This window comes from Maylandia zebra, linkage group LG4 (assembly GCF_041146795.1).
Source record: "Maylandia zebra isolate NMK-2024a linkage group LG4, Mzebra_GT3a, whole genome shotgun sequence".
NCBI lineage: Eukaryota > Metazoa > Chordata > Actinopteri > Cichliformes > Cichlidae > Maylandia > Maylandia zebra.
This window is the reverse complement of record NC_135170.1, coordinates 10983075-11006625: the sequence shown is the minus strand read 5'-3', so window position 1 is coordinate 11006625 and position 23551 is coordinate 10983075. Positions and strand designations below refer to the sequence as shown.

The window sequence follows — 23551 nt, the reverse complement described above, 5'->3', positions numbered from 1 at the left end:
TTTTTTAGACCAGACAAACTGAAAGGATTTTATTTACAATTCCACATAACATAATAATTAATTTCAGAGTGCAATGTGACCTTTAAAACAGGCCTCAGGGAAAGCTCCGTGCCTACCCAGTGAGGTGGTACTGTATCGCGTCCGCTGCAGAGTGGCGTAACCCGGCTTGTCCGCCAGCAGGACGCGGTGAGCTGCAGGGATCGTGACTTCTCCGTTCCTCTGCAGGGAGGCGCACCTGCGAAATGTCAAATCTAGTTTCGTCTGGATGTTGCTGGAGCTGTGAGCGCGTTTGATGTCGACAGGGTCATGACTTCCAGCCTTTCCGTTGACCAGCTGGACTTTGCAGTTATGGCCATCGCAGTTGGGCCCACCGGCGCCTTTCCTCTCTTCTAGTGCCGCAGCAGTCAGAGTCCCGTTGGAGAGGGACAGCTTGGCTAAATTGCTACTCGCCAGCCTTCCCAGATCTTCATGGTCTTTCAGGCGCTTCTCTTGCCCCTTGACTGGTGACCTTGGAATGTCTTTCTTCAAGAAACCGGGCTTAAAAAAAGAGAAGAGACTTTCTTGGCTCCGACCTTCATGTCCTCTTTGCACCCTCCTGTCCTCAGGCTGAAGGACCATCTGTAACAAGTCTTTTTGTGCCCTGGGAGTCGCCCCTATGTGGACCTTAGATCTTCTCAGTGTAGAATCTCTGCTCGGGGGTGCGCTGTGGCTGAACTGACCGCCTAGAATGGCCCCTCTCTGTAGCTGGAACTCCAGGGTCCTGCCCTGGTCTGGCCTCGCTCTCTTAGATGATCTCCTTCTCAGAGAATCATCATCTCGAGCTTTGACATCTTTGCTGCCATTATCGCCTCCATGGCCGATGTTTCTCTCTGCAAAAGTTCTGCTCTGTCCCTCTGGTATTTTGGGGGAGTAACAACTTTCAGAGCTGACTCTGTCTGTACAGCTGAGGCTGCTGCCGCTCGGTGAACTGCAGTCCTGTCCTGCTTCAAAGACTCTTCCATGGGGGTTTCTTTGTGGCGGGGTAGCCACTAGCGTGATGATGGGGTCTTTGGTACATCTTGGACGCCGACCGGACTCGAGATACTCCACCAGCTCTCCAGATTGAGTCTGGGCAGAGTGCTTGATACGGTCTCTGGAACCAAAGGACCACCTCAGTGGGAGAACTTTGTTCAGGGTGTCCTTGGGCTTAGTTGGCGATCTCATGCTTACACTCCTGCCCTGGTACCCTCTGACAAACTGATTGTTTTCTGACCCATCTATAGGAGACAAGACACGAGACAAAGTTTAAAAAAAGAAATTGACATGACCTGGATAGATTATTGTTATACCAGAATGCAAAAAATGCTTCCAAGGAGGAGGAGAGTTTAGGATGATATATTTGTAAAAATCTGCATGAATCTGCAAATTTTGCATGATTAACAAAGTCAAAATAGTCCTTATTTAAAGTTGGGGAAAAACTTATTTGTAGGTCTCCTGAGTTACACAAAAATGAACAATCTCTGACTTTCATAGTAGTTTCATTTTGATGGAGAGAGACAGAACATCAAAGAAAAATGCAGAAAAACACATCACATAAACATTATCTATTGATTTGCATGTAACTGAGTGAAATAAGTATTCAACAACCAAACCAGAGTCTGACTCTCAGAGATTGTGGTTGTGTTAGATTGGTGTGAATGAAGCACACAGAATACATTTCATCCATTCCAACCTCTCCACCACCTCTCCACTCACTGCTTAATTTATTTTTTAATGAAATTAAATAATTCACATTGATATATTTTTAAAATATCTTTTTTTTTTTTGGGCAAGACCAAAAAACTGTCAAAGGACGTCAGGGTCAAGATTATAGACCTGCACGAGGTTGGAATCACATCAAGATCATCAGCAAGAACAACAATAAAATACTAACTCAAAACAAGGAATTGTTTTCTCCTTTTGTTAAGATGAGAAAGGAGTTAACCAAGCTTTCCATGGCTTATCATTGAGACTGGATGCATTTGAATACAAGTCCTTTGGTAACAATGTAGCAGTGTAAACTATAAAATGCACCTCATCTTTTACTCTTAAAGGGTTTTTTTTGCCTTCTTGTGTTTTATACAATATACCAACTATACACATTAGTCCAGATACCTACATGTTTCCACTGTTTTGGGAGGTTCATCTCTAAACACTGGCAACTCAGGAGACTCAGGGGCTTGTACGGCTCCCAGAGATCCTGGCACAGGTCCTCCTGACACCACACTGCCCCTCTTACTGCCCCCTGTCAGCCGGACCAGCCAGTGGTCAGAGGCGGACGAGCTGGTGGAACCTAAACAGAGGAATGAAAATAATTTGTTTTGTTGCTCTGCAGTCCAATAATAAGCATGCACATTAAGAGAAAAAGACCAACTACAGCTCCATTAGAAGAAGCAATCCTGCATCGAGATGGCAACAGATCTGTGATTGTGGAGTAGTATCTATTTTCATCCATTAGGAAAAACAGACATTAGGTAGAAACTATGAAAAAGAGCGTCTCTGTGACTCATGTAAATAGAGACTGGCAGCAGGTCTTGTTGGCTATTAGCTACAACACAAGATGAGGCAGTGAAAATGAACACTGATGGGGCTAAAAATAGAGTTTTTACCAGATAATGAGGGTGTGAGGTGCAATGACACTCTCATGTTGCCTCCATTAGTTTTATATTATATGAATGAGGTGTAGCAGATTCCAGCCAACTAATAATAGCAAGGCACTCTGCAGCATCTGAAAGGACTGACCTGTGACTGAGGAGCTGGCAGACCAGGGGGGGATAGTGTTTCTCCTCTGGTAGAAGAGGATGTAGGCTCCACGTGTGCACACCTCCGCCTCTGGAACTGGCTCAGCGCTGCTGTCATCATAACTGTACCACTGGCCGTCAACAGAGTTCCTGCAATAGGCTGAAATTACAATGGAAAAAGCAGAGAGACCAAACTCTTTGATTTCTGCTAGGCTCCGGCGAAAGGATGTCACTGCAGTTGTTTCTTTATTTGACTAATTAATGAGTGAAAAAGTGGTACACAGATGGGTGTGTCTGTGGGAGTTTGCTCATAAACATACACAGGAAAATACACAATGCATGGGTAATTGGATCCTTAACTGTCTGTTCAGCTTTCTATTAATACCCATGCTGCGGCTAATGACCAAGGCAGCTGATAATATGAATGCTTTTCTATGTCTTTGCCACAGGGTGTCCTCACTGGGCTTTTAAACAGATTGGGCTCTTGTATGGATCCTTTCTGAGACTTGGGATGGCTCAAACTGGAAGTTCTGGAACAGCTCATTTTTGGCAGCTTGTCTGAGATGAGTGCAAGTCAATTACACTGTTTCTTCTCGCACTTGATGTAATTCTTTTTTACCCAAAGTCCTCTCAGTTAAATCCTTTGAGTTTCTATTTTTTTATTCTATTGCTTACTTGCAGTCATTTAGTTGTAGGCAGAGGACCTGTTTATGAATGAGACTTACATCAATCAGCATGTCAGCTGGCGTCTAATGATGGTGGTGGTCATGCTGTTTGTTTCTGCTTCTTCAAGAAGATCATTTTCGGGGCTTACAATGTCAATTTTTATTTTATGGAAGACTTGCCGAGGTTAATTAAGATCCTTGCTGTCTTTTTTTATTTTCTTTAAAGTCACGCCGATGTGCAAGTTTGCCCAGACAGAGCCATTTAGCATGCACTGAAGATCTTTTTCTGTGTGGGCGATGTTAGTGCCGTCATCTACATATTGCAACTCCACGAGGGCTGTGTGGGAGAAATCGGTCTTGGCCTTGAAATCATTTTATTTCATCGCCTAGCTTGAGCAGGCGACCCATATATCATAAGGCTACTGCAGAAACCTGAGTTCTATCTATCCCAGGGCTTTTGCTGCTTGTCTTCCCCCGCTCTCTCTCCCAGCTTTCCTGTTCACTCTAAAAACTTCTGTCATAATAAATGTATCCTCACTTTTATGGGAGAAAATGCTGCAGCCTTCTCTGGACCTGAGGTAATTTAATACAGACTGAGGTTAAGTGGAAAAGTGCTCTATGGTTGTAAAAATCAAAATTTGAAATTCTTTTTGGAAGTCATGACACATCCTCTGAGTGAAAGAAAAGAAGGCCACAAAAGCCACGCACATCTCACAGGATAAAGTGTGAAGGCCCAGTTTATACTGAACGATGTAGCCTATAGAAAGGTATCATTATAACTTATGGTGCCAAAACTGCTTTTTCAGGGAAAGCCTTGCTTCTTTCATCTGCGTTACAGCATCATGACAGTTTGGGTGAGGGGTCAAATACACCAATTACTCACAGCATTAAAACCTGGAGCTGGTGCAGAGAAAGACCGGTTTCTGGAATGTTCTTTTTTACTGATTTTCAGACTGACTTTATCTGCTACTGTCACTATCATCTGAGCGCATGCCAGATTATTTTAAAACAGCCTCTGTCATCCCTCTGCTTAAAATCCCCCCCAAAACGTCCGGAGATCCCACCGACAATTACAGGCCCATTTCCAATCTTCTATTCATTTTTTGAAATCCTTAAGAAAGCTGTGTAAAAAATTCCGGTAAGAACCTTGCAACAAACAACTGAATTTTGAATCTCACATCCCAAAACTCATCCAGTCTTGCTTCCTCAGATAAAACTCAGGTTTTACATAAATCTCTGATCTCCCCAGCCTATCTTCAACTGGTCCAGAAAGCAGCGGTTAGACTGCTAACAAGACTTCGCACAACCTAAAAAATCCCCATGGTGGTGTGGTGTAAGAAGTAAGAAGGCCCTGAGTTCAAATCCACCATCTGGCTGGGGCCTTTCCCCCCAATGCGTGCACGTCACATGCACTTAGTGAAATTAGCTTAATTGGCGATTCCAAATTGCCCATAGATGTGAAAGGTTGTCTGCCCTGTGACAAATTAGTGACCTATCCAGAATCCCCACCTCTTGCCCAGTGGCAGCTGGGATAGGCTCCAGCTCCAATAGGATAAAGTGGAAAAAAATGGATGGATGGATAAAGCCCTACATGGCCAGGCTCCTGTGTATAAAGTAGAGCTACAGAGACCTTAAAACTGCAGCTCTGATCAAGGTCTCCTAACGCTCTTATTTTAAAACCAGAGGTGATCACGCTTTTAGGGTTGTAGCGTCTAAACTTTTAAACAGCTTCCCTCATCCTAAGAGGTCGACTGAATGTGTGATTTGTTTTTAAAAGAAGGTCAGCTTTTCTTAAATCATCTTTAATCCTTTTGCTGTGATCTGTGGCCTCTGCTTCTCCTAATACGTGTACAGGAGTTCATATGCAGGAATGAATTTACATCTATAAATATGGTCACTTGGTTTTAATGTGTTTTTATCTAAACTGTGAGGGACTTTGTTACTGTACAAATAAAGTACAAACTTCTAAGTACATTTCTTAGATGTTACCTGTGTAATGTCCACCGTGCATGCCTCCGTGGTGGTTGCACACAGCATACAGATCATACAGATAGTCAGGAGGAGCCAGGTCAGGTCGTCTGCTCTGCTTCCAGCCCGGCTGTAGAGGGTGCTGATGGGCGCCGTGGCTGCGATGCACCACGTGCGGCGTCATGTCCAGGCCCACCAGGGGGAAATGCACGAATGTGGTGAGCTTGTTCCTCCGCTCACCCACCTGCCTGAAGCGCTTCAGATGGAGAATGAGGATGTCTGGCAGGGTCCACAGGCTCATCTTCACCATGCCCTGCTGCAGCTGCTTACAATGGGGGCACTTCCAGGCATCATCAGGTGCCAGCTGATTGGAAAAACAGAGAGGAAGGGAAGCAGAGACAAAACTGGCGTTTAAATATTTGACAGTCTCTCAAAAATCCCTCTTCTGCGTCATATGTTTGCAAATCAGTTTTCCCCTCCTGTTTTATTGCATTCTTATAACGCACACACTGGTGCAGCGAAAACCTGGAAATTCTTTCTTCCTTTGCTCGTGGAGCACTCGGCTCAACTTTGACCAAGACGTACATTTAGAATCTGTTGCCATGGTTACTACTTGTGCACACTTTTCTCGCTTCCCTATGTTTACCATCCTGAATACTGTGAAGTGATGAGCTGTTGCATTCAGCAAGGTCATGCACTCAAACTTTACAAAGAAGCGCTGAAGATTGTTTATCGCTTTGTTAATGTCACATGCATCGCAAATAAAGCACGGCTGCACTTTTCGCTGACACACAACAACAACGACCATCTCATTGCTCAAAAAATACTCTGTGAGGCGAAAATCACCTCAAACATACAGAGAATCTCAGAAAAAAAACACATCCTCCGCTTGCCTTCTGTACCTTTGTAAATGTTTGCATTTGCTTTCTGGACTGCAGTGAAAAAAAAGATAATTATGATTTTATGCTTTTATCTTCTTTTTTATCAGGTTTAGAAAGGAATCAACACCTGCAATTTGTAAAAAGGAATTTATTTATACAGTGAAATATTGGTAAGTTGGCTAAATCAGAGGAACATTTACCGGCTTAGATTGAACAGCGTCTCCCTCGAGACTGCAGCTCCACCAGCTGGTAACAAAATGCAACTGTAACAAAAAATGGATTCAACTACTTTCTAATCTACGTCTACTCTTAATTATTCTAATAAAATGTAATAATAAATTACATTCATCTACATCTCCATGCAAAAAAACACAGGAAAAAAAAGTGCCTTTTGGATGTTTTACTGGGAAAAGAGACATTTTTGTCTCTGGAGTGTTTGGCTGAACGCATCACTGAAGCACATGGACAGTCATATGATTCTGACACTCCACATAATGGGAACAACCCACTTAAAAGCTGTCTAACACTGTCATGTACTGCCCACAGAGGAGAGCATGAACAGACATTTGACATGTTGCAGTCGATAAAAATACTTCGCCTGCTTGTTTTTACCTCTTTACCACCTACTGATAGACGATAGACAAACATAACCTTTCAAAAACAAACATTCCTTTCCCGTTTCAGTCAGCGTCAGTGTGTTGTACGCTGGCATATCTACATGCAACAACAACTGTCTATTTTTGAACTACCTGATTACTTCCTGATTTAATACCAATACAAACACAAACACGTGGAGCCAGTTCCACACTGCACTAGTTCAGTAACAAAATGTACACAGCTCAGAAAAATGAAAGGAAACCTTTGAAAACACATCAGATCTCACCTGGAAAAAACAAACTTAATGGATGTCTATACTGATATGGACTGGAATATGTGTTAGGATATAAAAATATGTCACATGGTGTGACAGAAATGAAAATGATCAAAAACACCACAAAGAGAAGAACTGACGAATAGTCCGTTTTGGCAAAATTTCATCGCAGCAACTCAAAATGTTACTCAGTACATGCTTGTATGCATGCCTGACGACATTGGGGAACACTCCTAATGAGACTATAGATGGTGTTTTTGAGGATCTTGTCCCAGGTCTGCACCAGGACCTACAATACTATGACCAGAGCCAGTTATTAAGAGACATTCACATTAGTTTCCTGCTGGAGGTCATTTTGTCACTCTGGCAGTGCTCGTCCTCTTACTCCCTGTCTGTCCAGCTCTCCAAGAGTAACTGCTTGCTTCCTGTAATCTTCTTCATGCTCTTGAGACCATACAGGGAGACGCAGCAAACCTTTCAGGCAGTGGCAGGTATTGATGTGCCATCCTGGAGGAGTTGGGCGATGTGCGTGACCTCTGTAGGGTCCACGGTGGTTGGTATGGTTCCAGCACTTCGAGCATTAGCTCTTGTTCTATTCGAGCTCTTGTCTCTTCTTATCGTTTTGTGCTTGTGGAGATTAGAAGCACTGCTGGTGCTTCGGCGTTGGTTTTGCATCCTTGGTTTTTATTCAGCCTCGATTCCTATTCTGAGTTTGTTATTTATTTTTAGTTCCTTCAGTGTTTCCCCATCTGTTCCTCCATCTGTCACTGCAGCTTCAGCGCCTCCTCGTTCATTTCCTGTTTTTATTCTGTTAACTCATTTCCTCTGGCATCTTGTTCCTGGATTTTACTTTCTGTCTGTTGACTATCTTGTTTTTCTTCAGCTGAGCCTTGTCCCCCACCTGTCTCCACTTTATTGGTCAGCCCTCTGAGTATAAATAGTTCTGCCTTCTTCTTCCTCTTCGTCAGATTGTTTGTTGTACTTCCTGGTTTGCTTGTGTGGGTTTTCAATGCGGCTCCTCTCCCCTGCAAGTGCCGTCTGTTTATTTTGGATTGGTTTTGTCACTTTGGATTTGTTACCTCTGCTGGCCAAGCTATCAATTTTTAATAAAACTTGATTGTTTTTTTTAAATTCCTCATTCTGCTCTGAATTTGGGCCAAACTTTTAGTTGAATCTTGACACATACAAAACAACTTGCTAACTTCTATCCCATTGTTAGCTTCAAATGTTAAAGTGTTTTAATTGTGTCTAAAGTCTTTGTCTTTCCCTGATGGGTATCAGTAAGAAACATAGATTAGATGGAAATGTATTCATTGATTGATCTATCAGCATTAATATTGTATTATATTAAGATATTAATATTTTCTTTTATTTTTGTGCACAAGTTACCACTTTAAAAAACAAAACAAAAACAGAAATCAATTACACAGTTTAGGCCGCTGAACTAAAAGAGCATAAGCAGCAACACATCTGTGCTGTACTGTTGTTCCAAACTGTAAATATCTATAACAGCACACAGTCTACCTGTTCCTCTTTGGTGTAGAGCTGGAAGCACTCATCCAAGGTGCAGCTGTACTGCTGTACATGCTGCTGTTGCTGATTCCTCACGCTCTCCGCATCCTTCACCACCTCCTCCTTAATGTTACCGAAGAGGCTGCGGGCACAAAGAGTTAGTTAAGGTTAGCGCGAATGCTAAAGTGATACTGAAACAACTGGATGCACAATGTACTGACCAGTCTTTGATTCTGTGTTCCCACTCGATAATGAGCTTCACATGTGGAGGGCCTCCTGAGCCGCACAGCTTCAAAGCTCTAAAAGACATCAGGATCAAAGGTAGTTGTGAGGCATCGGTACAACGTGACATCGATCCTGTCAGCAGGACTACTCCATCTGTTTTATTTCCATCAGGCTTTTCTAACATTTGCTGCAGTTTCAAGTTATGACACATTTATCAATTTACTGGACTGTTTAAGTACATGTGCACTGACGCTTTCAAACCACTAGGTGTCAGCATCGTTGTTGCTTTTAGATGGGACATAAGCAGTTGATGTTTTGACTCTGAGAGAGATGAACAATTTATCCCCATAAAATTAAACATAGGAGTGAATGTTTATGTGAGATGTGCAATACAGATGAACATATCTGAAGTAGCTGATGTTGATTTCAGCTTGTGCTGTTAGACTGCTGTCATCCCATTAAGACAGAACCTTTAAATGTCTCCATTAAAAATCAACTTTGAGCATTTCTGAGGTGCTGTGGAAGCTGTCGAACAAAATCAAAGTTTCAAAAGAAAATTAATAGAAAGAGCAGGAATCTACCAGCAGCTGTCATTCGTTTTTATGGCAGTTGTGATATGTGTGACACTATGCACATTATTATTTTAAGAAGAGCATTCTGTTGTCGGTACACAGATACAGAAATCTTTGAGCTAAAGTCTTAGATCAGGATGCTAAAACATGCTGATGGTAAGCAAGTGCAATTCCTATAATTGACACCATCTAGCTAATTATGGCAGCATGCTAACATTTAATAGTTAAAGAGACACCCACTAAAATAAGACTCAGGGGATGACTGAAGTCAGTAGGTGGTGCCGTTTCAATCTGATAGTGGTTCAGAGGTTTCACTCAAAACCAAAGTAGTTGCCATCCAATATTTACATCCATGCTTTAATGCTAACATGACCAAAAAGGTGCTAACAAGGCAATCTCTGACCTGTGTGACATTACACACAAACACAAACAGTTTACAGAGGCCAAAAGAAGTGAACAAAGTGTAGTGAAGCACTTGCACTAGAACACTCTTGCCTACTTGATATGGGCTGACTTGGGGACAGAACATATTTCTGAATCATTAGAGTTCAAACGCTATCATTACACGAGATTCTCGGATACAGTGTGCTGCTTTTGCATTTGCATTTCAAAAGATTTCAAAAGCATTTGCCCCCATCAGCACCATTCAGTGAGTGAATGAACTGTTCTTCGCAGCCACACAAATGGAAGTCCTTTAAAGACCTTGCCAAAATGGTCCTTTGAAACAGCAATTCACTTCTGCAACTGAAAGCCATCAGACATGCGCCTGTAAAGAAAGAGGAAATGTCTGCACATTTCAGTCACTGCTGTGAAAATCAAAGCCAATCTTTCCAGTAAATGTGATATACATAAAAAAGATGAAATTAAAGCCAACTTTGCCTTCAGGACAGCATCAATCAGAGAATGCTAAACTTAGCATTGTCAGCATGCTGCTTGTAGCTTTTATTTTCAAGAAACCTTCTGGTTAGATCAGAGAGGAATTCAAATCCATTCAAACTGATTAAATTAGACCTAACATGAGTTAGCTTATTGAAACAGGTTATTGAGGTGAGTTTGTTGGATTTCAAACATAATACCAGTCATTCCACAACTCAGGAGATATTTACAATGATCTAATAATTCTTTAGACCAATAAAATATGAATATATCTGTCAAGGTGTGTGCTGTAGTAGGCAGGATGAAGGACAAATGCAGGACCCGTACACGGAATGAAAACTTAAAGTGTCACCTTTTATTGCGGGGAAGACTTTCCATAAAAAATAAACTCACAAAAAAACCAACCAACCAAACAAACAACAGAAAAAACTTGATCATGAAAACTAGAAATTAAACTGGAAACTTGAAAATAAAAAACACAGACTAGGAAAACAAACTAGGAACTGAGAACTAGAATTAAGCCAGGAACACAAAGAGAGAAAACAGCACGATGAGGATATCTGGATTCCTTATCTGGAAAACACGGGGCTTTAATACACAAGGGAGTAACGAGGGAATGGGAAACAGGAGGGAAGCACAGCTGGGCTAATCTGACATAACGAGACACAGGGACATAGGACACGGACTACCAAAGTAAAACAGGAAGCACGAGACAGTTTATAAAGAGGCAGGATAGACACTGAGACGTGGAAACATGACAGACTCTGGAACAGACAGAACATGAAGCACAGATACAGAAGGAACTAGACGTGGAGCACAGGAAGACATAAAGACCGAAAACTAAGACTAAGCATGCAACTCGCAGGGACCAGAAACTGAGCAGAAACCTAGAAACCAGGAACAGTAAATATAATACAAAACAGAAAAGCATAATTCAAAAAGTATAACTCAATCCAAAAACACAAAACACTGGGTCACCGACCCAGGACCATGTCAATATCAGCCTTATAGTTTGCTCAAACGAGATCTGTCGCACTCAGTTTTATTTATATAGCTTCAATTTACAACAACAGTCACCTCAATGTGCTTTACATTGTAAGGTAAAGACCTTATAATAATAGAGGAAACCCCAACAGTCAGAAGACCCCTATGAACAAGCACTTGGCGACAGCGGGAAGGAAAAACTCCCTTTTAACAGGAAGAAACCTCAGGCAGAACCAGGGTCAGGGAGGGGCGGCCATCTGGACTGACTGGTTGATGGGAGGAAGACGGGACTTCACTTATCTAGTATAAACCCTTACCAGTTGGCTAGCTACGCAAAACTAATAATTATCTCACAGTTCTGACTGTCCTTCCTATCCTTGATGTTCAGAAGCAGTTCTCAATGCTACCACCACCTCTTCTGTACTATTAGCATTTTCTAGATGATAGGCATCCCAAACAGTTCAGTTGTATAGCTGCTCTGATGGAGTGCTGCTGGGATGGTGGTCCGTTCAGCAGGTTTTTCCGGTTCTACAGAGGACATCTGAAGTCTTGTTCTTGATCGCCTCTCTTAGCTGGGTTACACATTTTGGTAAAACTCCTAGAAGACTCTGATCTCAGTCTCCTTGTATTTGACAGTGATTGAGGCCACTGCACTCCTGGGAAACCGCAAAGTTTCAGATGTGGATTTAGACCCTTCTGCCGATCTACGCCTCGCCTTAGTTTTATCACGGGAGCATACAGAGTTATTCTTGGATGTTCACAGCTTGATCTTTTTCCTGATGTGTGGAGTCAATTTTTGTACACTTTACAGCCAATCCCTGCAATTTTCCACTGGTGGACTCTAATCAAGTTTAAGTAGACACCTCAAGGGCCATAAAAGATAACAGGATGCATCTGACCACAATTTAAAGTGGTACAAAATAGCCTCTGTATCCTTTTGCGAAAGGGAGAGTTGAATTTTTGAGAAGTGATAAATTTTGAAATAAAAATCTAATTATATAAAAATACTTTACACACTGTCTATTCAGAGCTCAGGGAATATGTTCTGTGACCTTTCGCTTCATGCACGCTTTCAATTTTTTGTTTGGCATAAAAGTTGCTGCAGCTGTGGGGGCTCCCAAGAGCTGCAGAGGAAGATTCAAGTTTCAACAGGAACTGCAATTAACACCCCAAAATAAGAAAAAGTCATTATGAGTGAATAAGTGATAATTGGAAGAACCAACACATAACATGGGGACTTGTTATGCCCTGATATACGCTAACTTATAAGATTCAAGGCATCCTGACCTGTCGACAGCAGGGTGGTAGAGAGGCTGCCCATCCTGAGGTGACAGGTAGCTGTAAAACACAGATCCCCCCACCACACGGATGTTGAACAGCACTCTGGTGTTCTGAAAGAGGAGCATAAAACACACGGTAAACACACGGACAGCATCAGGATACTTTATCATACAGCAGCACCTCCTGAATGTCTTTAACATCTCTCAGCGCCTCTCTATAGATACTGTAAGTGTTTTATACTTTCTGGATCTCAGCAGTATTATTAGATAAATGCATCTGCATGTAAAAATCAGTGTTAGTTTGCTCCTTAAGACGTTCTCACATACACCATTTAAAAACGTAATGTGCTTTTATTTCTATGCAGTGTCAGGTAAACAAGTTAAAGCTCACATTTTCATTCATGTTAGTGCCGTGTGGTTACATGGATGGTTAATTCTTCATATTCAAATACACAAACTCACTGATTAGCTGTTTAGCATAAATAGCTGTGGCCAACACAGGGTCGACCCTTTCGGCGTTTGGATTTCTCCCCCTTTTTTCTAATAACCACACAGATGTTCACAATAGCTGCTAGTTTATTATTTCTTTTACATTTCCTACCTACGCTGCTTATTGCTTTTTATATGATTTATCACATTTTGATGCATTCTCAATCATCCAGGAAAGTAAATCAAATGTTGCAGGAAAGTAATTGCAAATGTACTGTTTATAAGATTGGGGAAACCTGCAGTCAGCTGAGACTGAAGAAGTCACCTGGATGAGTGACGAAATGTTTCTCCCACAAAACGCTACGTCCAGATGAACAGAATCAACTTTTGGAGATTTATCACATTATTTAAAATCACTTGGTGAAGTTAAAGCATTGGGCGGTATTCTCTTCTCTTATATTTACAATCTAGCACAAAGTACAGACGGCCTCAAAGAGCTGCTATTATCGCTGCAGACTTGTTGTCTGCATGTTACCACAACAACTACCAAAGCTCTGCTGCTTGGAGTTGAGTGTTATTATTCATCCAGTCAGGGTTTTGTGTACTGATCAGGCAAAAATGATGGCTCAGTTTGCCGAGCGCAGACCAAAAATAATTATTTTATGAACCTAATACGTGAAAGACAGTCGGCAGCTATATTAAGAGGTTGCTAAAAAATTTCAGGATTAGAAAATCACGAGATTATTTGCAAAGGCAAAAAAAAAAAAAAAGGCTTGTGAAAACTTCATTTAGTCACATAAAAGCCTTTTATTTATCAAAAACCACTTTACTGTCACACCCTATAACACTAAAACTATCTGGAAGGTCAAGCTTAACCACCTAGCCTCCCACCCACAGACATCACAAGTCAGAAAAAAAAGAATAGGAGGAAAAAGGGAGGTGTAGAAGTAGCAGTGTAAGAGAACAGAGACAGAGAGGGACTCAGTGCAGCTGGTAAACTATGGAAATGATCGCATGTCTAAAAACTGGGTGAGATGTCTGTTTTTGTGTGTGTTTTACCACACGGTGGGGTTAGGGGAGCAGGATTTTTGGAGGCCATCATCTGGTTGCCTAGTCACAAACAAGATACCTGAGCCTTCAGTACTGATTTGCCTCTTTGTAATCTTCTGGAGTTTTTTTGGACACCGACACATGAGTGCAGAATGTACAACAGCTTCTGTTTTCCCATCACACGATCAGTCAGTGCTTCGCCTTGGCAAATAATTACTTCAGACATCACCCACTTCACCATCCCATTAGGTACATCCTTCCCCGCGGCTCACCAAAACATAGCCAGAATTTCTTATGGAAGGAATGGTGCCTCTTTATATAAGGCGTCATTGAAGGCTAATGATCTAAATCAGTCTTTACAGGCAATTTGTTAAGAAAAAAAAACTAAGAAAAAACCCTGAGTGAAACTTCCTGCCTTGATATCTTTCAGACGGTGATTAGTTGCTGGCGCTTGCGTGCTAAAAATGGTTCTTGAACAGCTGTTCCAAACTATTTAAAAATTCTGAAATGGAAATTAGTGTAGATAAAAAACAATGGCCTGTTTTTGTGTTATATTTAAGTTGGAGAAATGTGCTGTGTATGGGCTCGGGAGATACAAAAACAAAAATGGGCCATCGTGAAATATAGGCTGAGACCTGCACCTGACATTTTTAGCTCATGGCTTGAATCAGCACGGAGCATAGCAATTAAGTGTCTTTTTCTTAAATCCAAACCACAAACAGACTCAGGCTTTTCTCTCATATGCTATTCAACCACGCTGGAAAACACGAGTTCAGGAGAAAAAAAGAGAAAAAGAGTGTTTCTTGTCCTCTGAAGCCCGAGTATATTACCCTGAGATCTGCCTTAGATCAGAAGTGCTTTAGGAACGAAGGAATGGAAAAATGAAATCGATTTCCTTTTGTTCTGGGGAAATCTGTTGCTGGCTGGCCTCAAACACAAACTCCCACACGAGGCTGAGAGGAAAAGCTCAGACCGGCAGGATCTTTCTGATGACCAGGAGCACAGCGGAGCAGACAGAACATTCCTGGAGAATATTGACGTGCTGAGCCCACCGGTGCGCACGCACCCCTGGGGAAAGTTAAATGTTACTTTTGAATTACTGCCTCACAAATGCACACGCAGTACTATCCAGAATGTCAGCTAGCTGCTGAAATGCAGCAGTTAGCACTTATCGTTAGAAAGTAGCATTTTGAGGGCACACACACACACATACATAGTAGTTTATAACGAAGCTATCTTCACTGTCTGTGGTCAGTGAAGGCATCAAACGTCCGTGTGGTGTCTAGGTGCTTTGGGCGGCCTTTCCAAAGAATTCAAAACCATTCCTGCCTGTTTATTTGAATGCTAGATGACAAGTTTAAAACCAAAGTGACTTTTTATTACAGCCTTGCCAGGCTTGTTGTGAGTTCCACTGCAAGGCTTGTGTGTACATGCAGAGCGACCACCCAGTGAGTTCTTCCAACTCGAGATTCTCATCTCAAGAAGCAGAGAAAACTTCCTCTACAATAAGATACATGCACTTATATTTTTAAATGCCCTTCTTTTGACTCCTTCAACAACATTACCTCTCCTCGCACACATGAGATAATTCAGTCTGAACTCTTGTCTTGAGCTGCAATTCTCCAGAGATGGCTTAGCATCCATAAGGAGTCATGACAGAGCTGTCAAGCTTGAGATGTCTCTACATGATGTAGAGCTGTGAAAATACAAAGAGTCTGAACAGCACTGCAATGCAAGATCAGTGCTGTTTTCCCATATTCCCACATTCCATAAGCATCATTAGTGGGCGAGGAGGGAAACTAGAGTTTTATTTCCCTAGGACATGCAGCTCCAGTCTTTAAGCACAATATAGCATCAAGTGCTTCTTTAAGACCTTTAAAAAAATAGATCAAACTCTACTGTTAGAAGTTTGTTTCCTTCTGTCTGTCTATGCTTTCAAAGATGACTTTACCTTTTGACTGTCACTTAAATTCGTAACTGTGTCAGACCATATTCTTGACAAGTGACAAAAGTAGCATATTGTTCTGGTAACTGTTCTGTATGCGCTTATCTTCCTCCCAGCTTTAAGATGAATCTGTGAAGGCAACGCCAAAAACGAGGCGGAGCTAACAGACCATTGGTTGTGTGTCAGACAGTAAATATGAGATAAAAATGAGCCGAGAGATTCTCAGGTCAGTGTCGTAACCATAGAAGATTTGCATAGACTGTGCAGGCGCCGGGCTGCAACAGGTGTGGCAACACTAGCCTGAGGACCACGCCCTACATAAGGTCCACTGTCTGGAGAGGATCGTTTGATTCCCTTTTCATTCAACGAGTCAGCTCAGCGATTGAGACTTGCTGCGTGCCAAGGAGGATAGAAGGAGTAAGTAGGAGTGAACTGCTGCTGCTATTCTGTAACTGTGTTCTCTTATTATAAATAGACTAAAAACGTAAGCCCATATTTTTTGCTTTGTTACTTTCAGTCAGGTCTCTGAGTTTGTGTTGATGCATAGTTCTGTTAGTTTGCTGTTTTCACTTTAGCTCACCCTGACAATTTTGTATTTCAGAAGTTGTCAATCTGCTAAATAATAAATACAATGTTTTTTTCCACATAGAAGTTGTTCTTAGAGAAGTAGATTTTCATGTTATGTCCTGCCTCTCAGGTTGGAAGTTACCACAGTGAAACATGAATATAGTGATTCTGAGAAATATAATGTGATAAGGATATTAAAGGTACCTGAATATACATTTAAAGACAATTTTCAACATCAAATGTGGTCAAGACGACGTGCTGAAGTTCAAACAGTAAAGCATCAGAGTGAGGAAGAAAGGTAAAGTAACTTTGAAGCAAATGGGAAGACAACAGATACTCAAATATTCACTTGTTACAATCAAGGTGTGCAGAAGAGCATCTCTGAACACACAACACATTGAACCTTGAAGCACCAGCAGCAGCAGAAGACCACACCGGCTGCCACTCCTGTCACCTAATATCAGGAAACTGAGGCTATGATTCACATGGGCTCTACAGAATTAGACAACAGACGTTAGGACAAACAATACCAGGTTGTTGTTAGTTTTAATATCCAATCAACAACTGATGGGAACACGAAATGTTTTTAAAAAACTTTTAATATATTTAAAGTAATGAAACAGACAGTTACACGTTTTCGTGAATCCTGGATAGAAAGGCTGTATGTGGGGTGCATCAGCCATTTACATGGAAGATCATGTACCACATTTCAAGTTTGAGTCTTTGAGTTTCATTCTGAGTTGTCATCCTCTCTCTCTTTACCTGACATTTTCTGATGCAAACGGTCATATGGGTCTACTTAGAAGGGCACGGGTCTCAACACTACGTCGTTAAGTGATGTCAGTACCAGGAAAAATGGCAGAGGATGTGCGTTTTTTGCCTTTGCTAAAGCTAAAATTAGACAAAAGCGGAAAATATCCACTTGTGAGCATGATTCATTGAGGCAAGAAAACCACATATTCTGCTGAGTTGAAAGATTTAGAGCAAACATCTGCTCTGAGCACTGCTCCCTCCTTGGCAAAGGTAGGCTTCCAGCAAACTGATTATACTCTACGAGCCTGGTTTTAATTAAACAGCTGACAGCATGGGGCACAAAGGAGGCTGCAGATCTCCAACAGAGTTACAGAAAACGCTGCACCTGACTCTTCTCTTCCATCTCTCTCCTGGCGCTTCTGAAAGAGTGGCGAGCAAGTCTGCGCCTTTCTTGTGCTCTGTATGGCTGTTTATTGCAGCTGCATGGCACCTGCACCACGCGGGGAGAGGCACTGATTGAAAATCAGTTTGGCTGCACAATTAGCAACAGGCTTATGCACACAGTGATATGCTCAAGCACAGGAATGTGTTCAGTGCAATCATAGACTCTTTGTTTGGGGGTGTCTTGGTAGCAAAATTATTTACAAAGGTGAGTTGAGAGCTATGCAGTTATCTTTGTCCTTGTGTGCACAATACGACTGATAAATGCATATTGAGATAACAATAGCTGAAAAGAGTGATTGTTCTTGTATTTGTTGCTGAGGGTAACATGTAACCTGAGAGTGACATCCCGTTCTTAATCCATAGGGTTTAATGTGATGTCGTTCCACCCTTTGCAGCTACAACAGCTTCACTTCTTCTGTTTATGGGAAATTGAGGTCAGACTGATGATAAGAGACTTGCAGTCTCCGCTCTAATTCATCCCAAAGGTGTTCTTTCGAGTTGAGGTCAGGATTCTGTGCAGGCCAGTCAAGTCCTTCTTGCTCATCATCTTTATGTACCTTGCTTCGTGCATTGTTGCGCAGTCATGTTGGAACAGGAAGGGGCCATCTTCAAACTGTTCCCACAAAGTTGGTAGAATGAAATGATTTAATTAACTTACTAATCTGATCAGCAGATGGAGGAGTATTATTTATCGCTCCAGAGAACCTGTCTCCACTGCATCTGACGTCTTGTATTGGACTTGGTGATGTAAAGATGTCACAAACCTTTGGGAGATTATATAAATATATCACACAACTGTAAATTTCAGTTTAACACTGGAAGAAAAATCACAGCTTATTTTGTGTCTGATGTGGTTTTGACAGTTTGCATATTTGGAGGGGAAGGTATCACCAGAACGAATGTATGATTGGCACAGCTCAATGCTGTGAACGAGGTGCGCAATGATTTGGTTCTGTCCTGTAACTCTTTGCTGCTGAGTACAGATTTTTCAGGTCCTCATTAACACCAGCATTTTGATGGAAGGGAGCAGAAGTGAACTGAATGTAGAGCGTCAGGGGAATGAGGAACCCGATGGACAAAATACAAACAGGCAAGTTAGCTTTATTTCTTTTTACACAATGAAAACATCTCGTGCGTGTTGTTTCTCAGCAGTGCAAATACAGAGCGAAACAACAGATACTGAGACTCAGACACACCTGACGTGTGTTGTCTTTTTAATGGTGCAGATCAGTTATAACAAACTGTAACAGTTTGTAACAATGTAGCTCTCCTCTGAGTCAAATCTGCAATAAACCTGAGAAGAAATTTGATGAGTTTGCCTTTATATTAAGAACACATTGATTCTCCTTTTTGGGGCTGCTTCCAATCACATGGTCTGGACTGATCCCCGTGTCCTACACAGGGACGGATGCATCAATCTTAAGTTGATGCATCTATCGTCCATGTGAAGGTTCAAAGATTACAAAAAAGTGCTATTTGAATGAGAAAATGAGGCTTGTAGAAAGAAAGTGCTTTGAGTATGAACGGAGTAGAAAGTCAGTTTTAGATCGACCTTGGGTTGATCTAAAATACCATGTTATTCCAATTTTTGTGTATTATTTTTATTTATTATGTCAGTGCGCCCCAATCACATCCCATGAACAGCTCAGTGTGTATTAGTAAAGAATCCACATTCACCCCCTAAGAAATCCCAACATTTGCTCATAGAAAAGATAACACAGCGTGATTGAGACTGAGCAGGACCAGTAAATGTGATTGGCAAACAACAACGCTACACCGTAATGCATGAGTGGACAAAAGCAATGCTCCCAGCTCAAATGTGACTATATAAATGACTTATAAATGAGGCTCTGAGACAGAGGAAGCAATCTATTCATTCATCAGCACACGAAAAGAGGGAAATAAACAGCCTAGACGAGAGAACAGCTACGCTCATGCATCCCTTTAGGGTGCAAAACTCAAATAAATATTTATTTGCCTTAAAATAACCGGATTACATATAAATTTGTTACATAAGTATGACATAAAAGGCTTTTTTTGATGAGTTGGTCAAATTCACCTGACTAGCATACATTCAGTTCATACCAAGCATATCTCAATTTAATGATTAATTATTCAAATGCAGTAAATAAACATTTTATTTTATATATTTCATTTGCATTTTACCCAAAATGATTGCCTTGTGTTTTTCGAGGGCAAAGAATCTTTCTTTTTTCTTTTCTTTTTTACGACACAAACCAGCATTTGTCATACCAGTACACCTGACTCTACTTTGGTGTGCTGGTAGGCACAGCGAGAGGACACCAGCTCGTCTCTGCTGCTTCCAGCTCTGAGCTCTGAGATCTCGCGGCTGTGAAACACAGTGTCACTGTGTTCACTGTGTGGGCATGCTTTGCTCTGTCTCGAGCCAATAAACCTGGCCTGGAACAGGTGCGCCAGCCGGCTCTGCAGGAACTCTAGCTGGTGCTTGAAACACACCCGCCTACGCACACTGCCATTAAATATAAGCTTTAAAAGCATCATAGGTGTCATAATGCAGGGGTACAGTACAATATCTTTTCTGTATTATTAATATTATTATTGTTATTATTATAATTATTACTGATTTATTGCACAGGGCTGTATTGTAGTTTTAGTTTAGTCTTTATGGGGCTTTACTATAGCTTTAGTTGTGCCTAATTAGTGTGTCTAATAATCAGTGTTAGTTTTTTTGGTTCCTAGACTGAATTCCTAGACATCTCTGGCAGTTGGGTTTAACCAGAGGACATCGAGTTAAGCATCTGTTGTGCTAGAATTTCTCTATAGGACATGAGGAGAAGACAAAACAAAACAAAATTTCCTTCAATCATTAAAAAAAAAAATCTATCTTTGTATTACCTGTGCCTGAGCTCCGTTGATCATCAGGTAATAAAGCTTGCTGAGGATGCTCTGCTGCAGCTGATCCCAGGAAATAGACCGGTCCTCCCTCATGAGGAACGGAGGCCCGAACCTAAAACCGGCACAGAGGAAATTAGTGTCACAGGAGCTAAAAGATGATGAATTCAAAATGGCAACACCACCACTCAGCCATCCCCGCCTTCTTATCCTATTGTAATGTAAATAATTATTTATCATCATTATCAGTATTAGAGCAGAATTCTCATTACAGCCCATCTACAGAAGGGAGATAAGAAATGGAAAAGACCCTGTGACATGACAGATCACATGACGCATTTATTATAATACTCATTTAATTGAGGTCAACCCGCTATTGTATGTATTAGATTTATTAGCATACACGTCCATAAAGAGACAAAATAAGAAGCAGATACACATCAGAATTGTAATGAATGAAAGAAAAGATCTGGTGCATGTTTAAAGACACTGTGTTTTTTCATTTGCACATTTTTGCAGACACTGAAGCAAAACAGTAGATTTTAACATATTGTGCCAGTGAAAGCTGGGTGAGGCCGTAGCTTTCTGCAACCCCTGAATTGGATGAGCAGTTAAGAAAATAGATGAATGGATTTCTTAAAATAATCTGCAAAGTTCTCCACTCGACTCCAAACCTAAAAAAAAATCAAAAACAGTGCCTCATTCAAATGTGTCCAAATTTACCTGCACTGCTTCCAAAACACCAGCTAATTTTAGATGGCTTTGCAGGATTACCATTGAACTTGTGCCTGAGCCATGTGTGCTAAATTCCCTTCACTTTGTCAAAACAGTCACTCTTTAGCTTGAATTTTATTTTGGGTGAGAAAGCAAAGTCACAAGGAGGCAGATCAGGCAAGTAGGCATTGGTCAGTGGGTTAAGAGTATGCCAGCACACTATCTGCCATCATCTACAACATGCATGCCCCTCTCCTGACGTGCTGTCTGCAGGCCTTTATGATGTGGACTCTTTCATTGGAAGCTGCTTTTCTGTTATTGCCAGCAGTATGAAATGTAATTGTCTTGCTCTATGGTTTGTGACAGATAGCCTTACCTTCAGAGATCCCAGTTTATTATTTCTTTCACACAATATTTTGGAAGTTTCATGAAAGAAATGTGAGAGTTGGGGTCATACAGAAATATCTATTATCTACTGATAGGTCTATATTTTATACTTGAGCCGACAGGTGTAAGAATTGGCATCTACAGGCAAAATGCAAAAGAACCAAATTGCTAATAGAAGTAACACCTTTGGGTTTCCACACATAAAAATATCCCATCACAGTTCCAAGTTTTCACACTGGTGCTCAGAAATGTGTCTGTGATGCTCGACTAAAAAGAGTGAAACAACTATGTGACTCCAATGTCATTTTCTTGGCGCTGCACAGTCCTCCAGCTGTCATCTGATGAGAACGAGATAGGTGGGTGGGCTGAGCAATGGCAGAGAGGCGTTTGAAGGAGAAACGGAGAGGCCGACCCTTATAGATTTGAGCGGACTTTCTCTCAGTCGCGTTGGCGAGCTCACCTATATTGATCTCTCTGGACTCTGTCACAGTGTCTGATGGATCTCTGTGTATAGCGCCAGATGTCAGAGTCCTCGGTCGTTTGATTTGAAACTCATCTCACTGAGTCACAGAGTGAAATGTGAGCCTTTTCTGTGACAGGGAGATAATCTGACCTTGAAGTGGTTCCCTAGAGGAAGGCTATGTATAAAACAAGTTTATCAAAGTTGATTAGGTTTAAAGGACAAGTGGCTACTTCCTGGATTCATTATTTCTATATATACAAAAAAATATATATAAAATAAAGAAAGGAAACATTTTAAATTCTAAAGTATGAGCCTGCATCTTATAGCATGGACAAACTGACAACACTGGCAAATGTAACATCCAATGGCAAGACACTTCCATGAGCTTAGAATTCCATTTTTCTAGTACCTCGGATAAAACAGGGCGGATGAATGTTCAGCTTAAAGTGTAACCTCACAACATTAGGTTGTCCACCACTTGATGGCAGGACACCAATGGACTGTATGCATTCACTTGTTAAATCTATGATAGTGTATGGAATTAAAGCTGCTTAGCTTGCCCAAAGATGCTCCTGCATCTGCAAGCTGCTTTGCAACCCGCCACCATCTCACACCTACAACTGATTTAGGCCTGGTACCCTAACATGCATGTCACTGGGAGGAAGCTGGAGAACCCACATAGACATAAGGAGAGGGTGCAAACGCCACACATAAAGGCCCCGTGTCACTAGTGGGTTCGACCTCAGGAGCTTCTTGATTTCATGCGATCATCCTAAATGACTGGAGATGGAAATATCAGTGTTTTTAGACTACAGTGGCCATGAATAAGCTACGTATGACCTGGCAAGGAGCAAATGTTGTTGAGCGAATAAAGTTAAAGTTGAGAGATGAAGTAGATGAACTCTGATACTTAAGGAAGTCATCTTCCAAACTCTTCCCATGGAGAGTATCACTCTTACTGGGACCTTACTCCCACACAGCGATCATTTGACAGGTCTGCTGCTTAGGTGTGATGTCTAAGCTATTACAGAACAATTGCTGTCAGAGAGGATGTTACAGTGAGCAGCCCATTGATGTAATTACCTAACCGCCTGCTGGCCGGCTCCTGCAGCGTTGCACACCAGCAGCAGAATCTTGACGGGGGCACCTTGGTTGAGGAACTCTGATGATAACGTCCCAGATGGGGGTAACCTCTGACCCTCAGGACCTGTTGCGTATGGGGATGATGGTAGGCTGTGATGGTACCCTGGAAGAGGATGGGGAACACAAGTCTGAGAAGTAGAGCGTGCTCAAAAGAGGAAAGAGGCACTAAAATGAGTCAGCTTTTAACAA

General features: G+C 41.6%; 1 protein-coding gene across 2 annotated transcripts in view; it reads right to left on the bottom strand.

The window, feature by feature from the left end:
- The window catches only part of usp43b (ubiquitin specific peptidase 43b), a 90625-nt gene that overhangs the window by 2937 nt on the left and 64137 nt on the right, over positions 1–23551 (bottom strand). For both annotated transcript variants that reach the window (XM_076882967.1, XM_012922361.4), the window contains 9 exons: positions 23303–23465; positions 20659–20770; positions 12601–12704; positions 8878–8955; positions 8669–8798; positions 5414–5756; positions 2761–2919; positions 2138–2311; positions 117–1256 (listed from right to left, as the gene is read on the bottom strand). In XM_076882967.1, the coding sequence (XP_076739082.1) occupies positions 117–1256; positions 2138–2311; positions 2761–2919; positions 5414–5756; positions 8669–8798; positions 8878–8955; positions 12601–12704; positions 20659–20770; positions 23303–23465 (2403 nt within the window). The remainder of the gene's footprint in view (positions 1–116; positions 1257–2137; positions 2312–2760; positions 2920–5413; positions 5757–8668; positions 8799–8877; positions 8956–12600; positions 12705–20658; positions 20771–23302; positions 23466–23551) is intronic.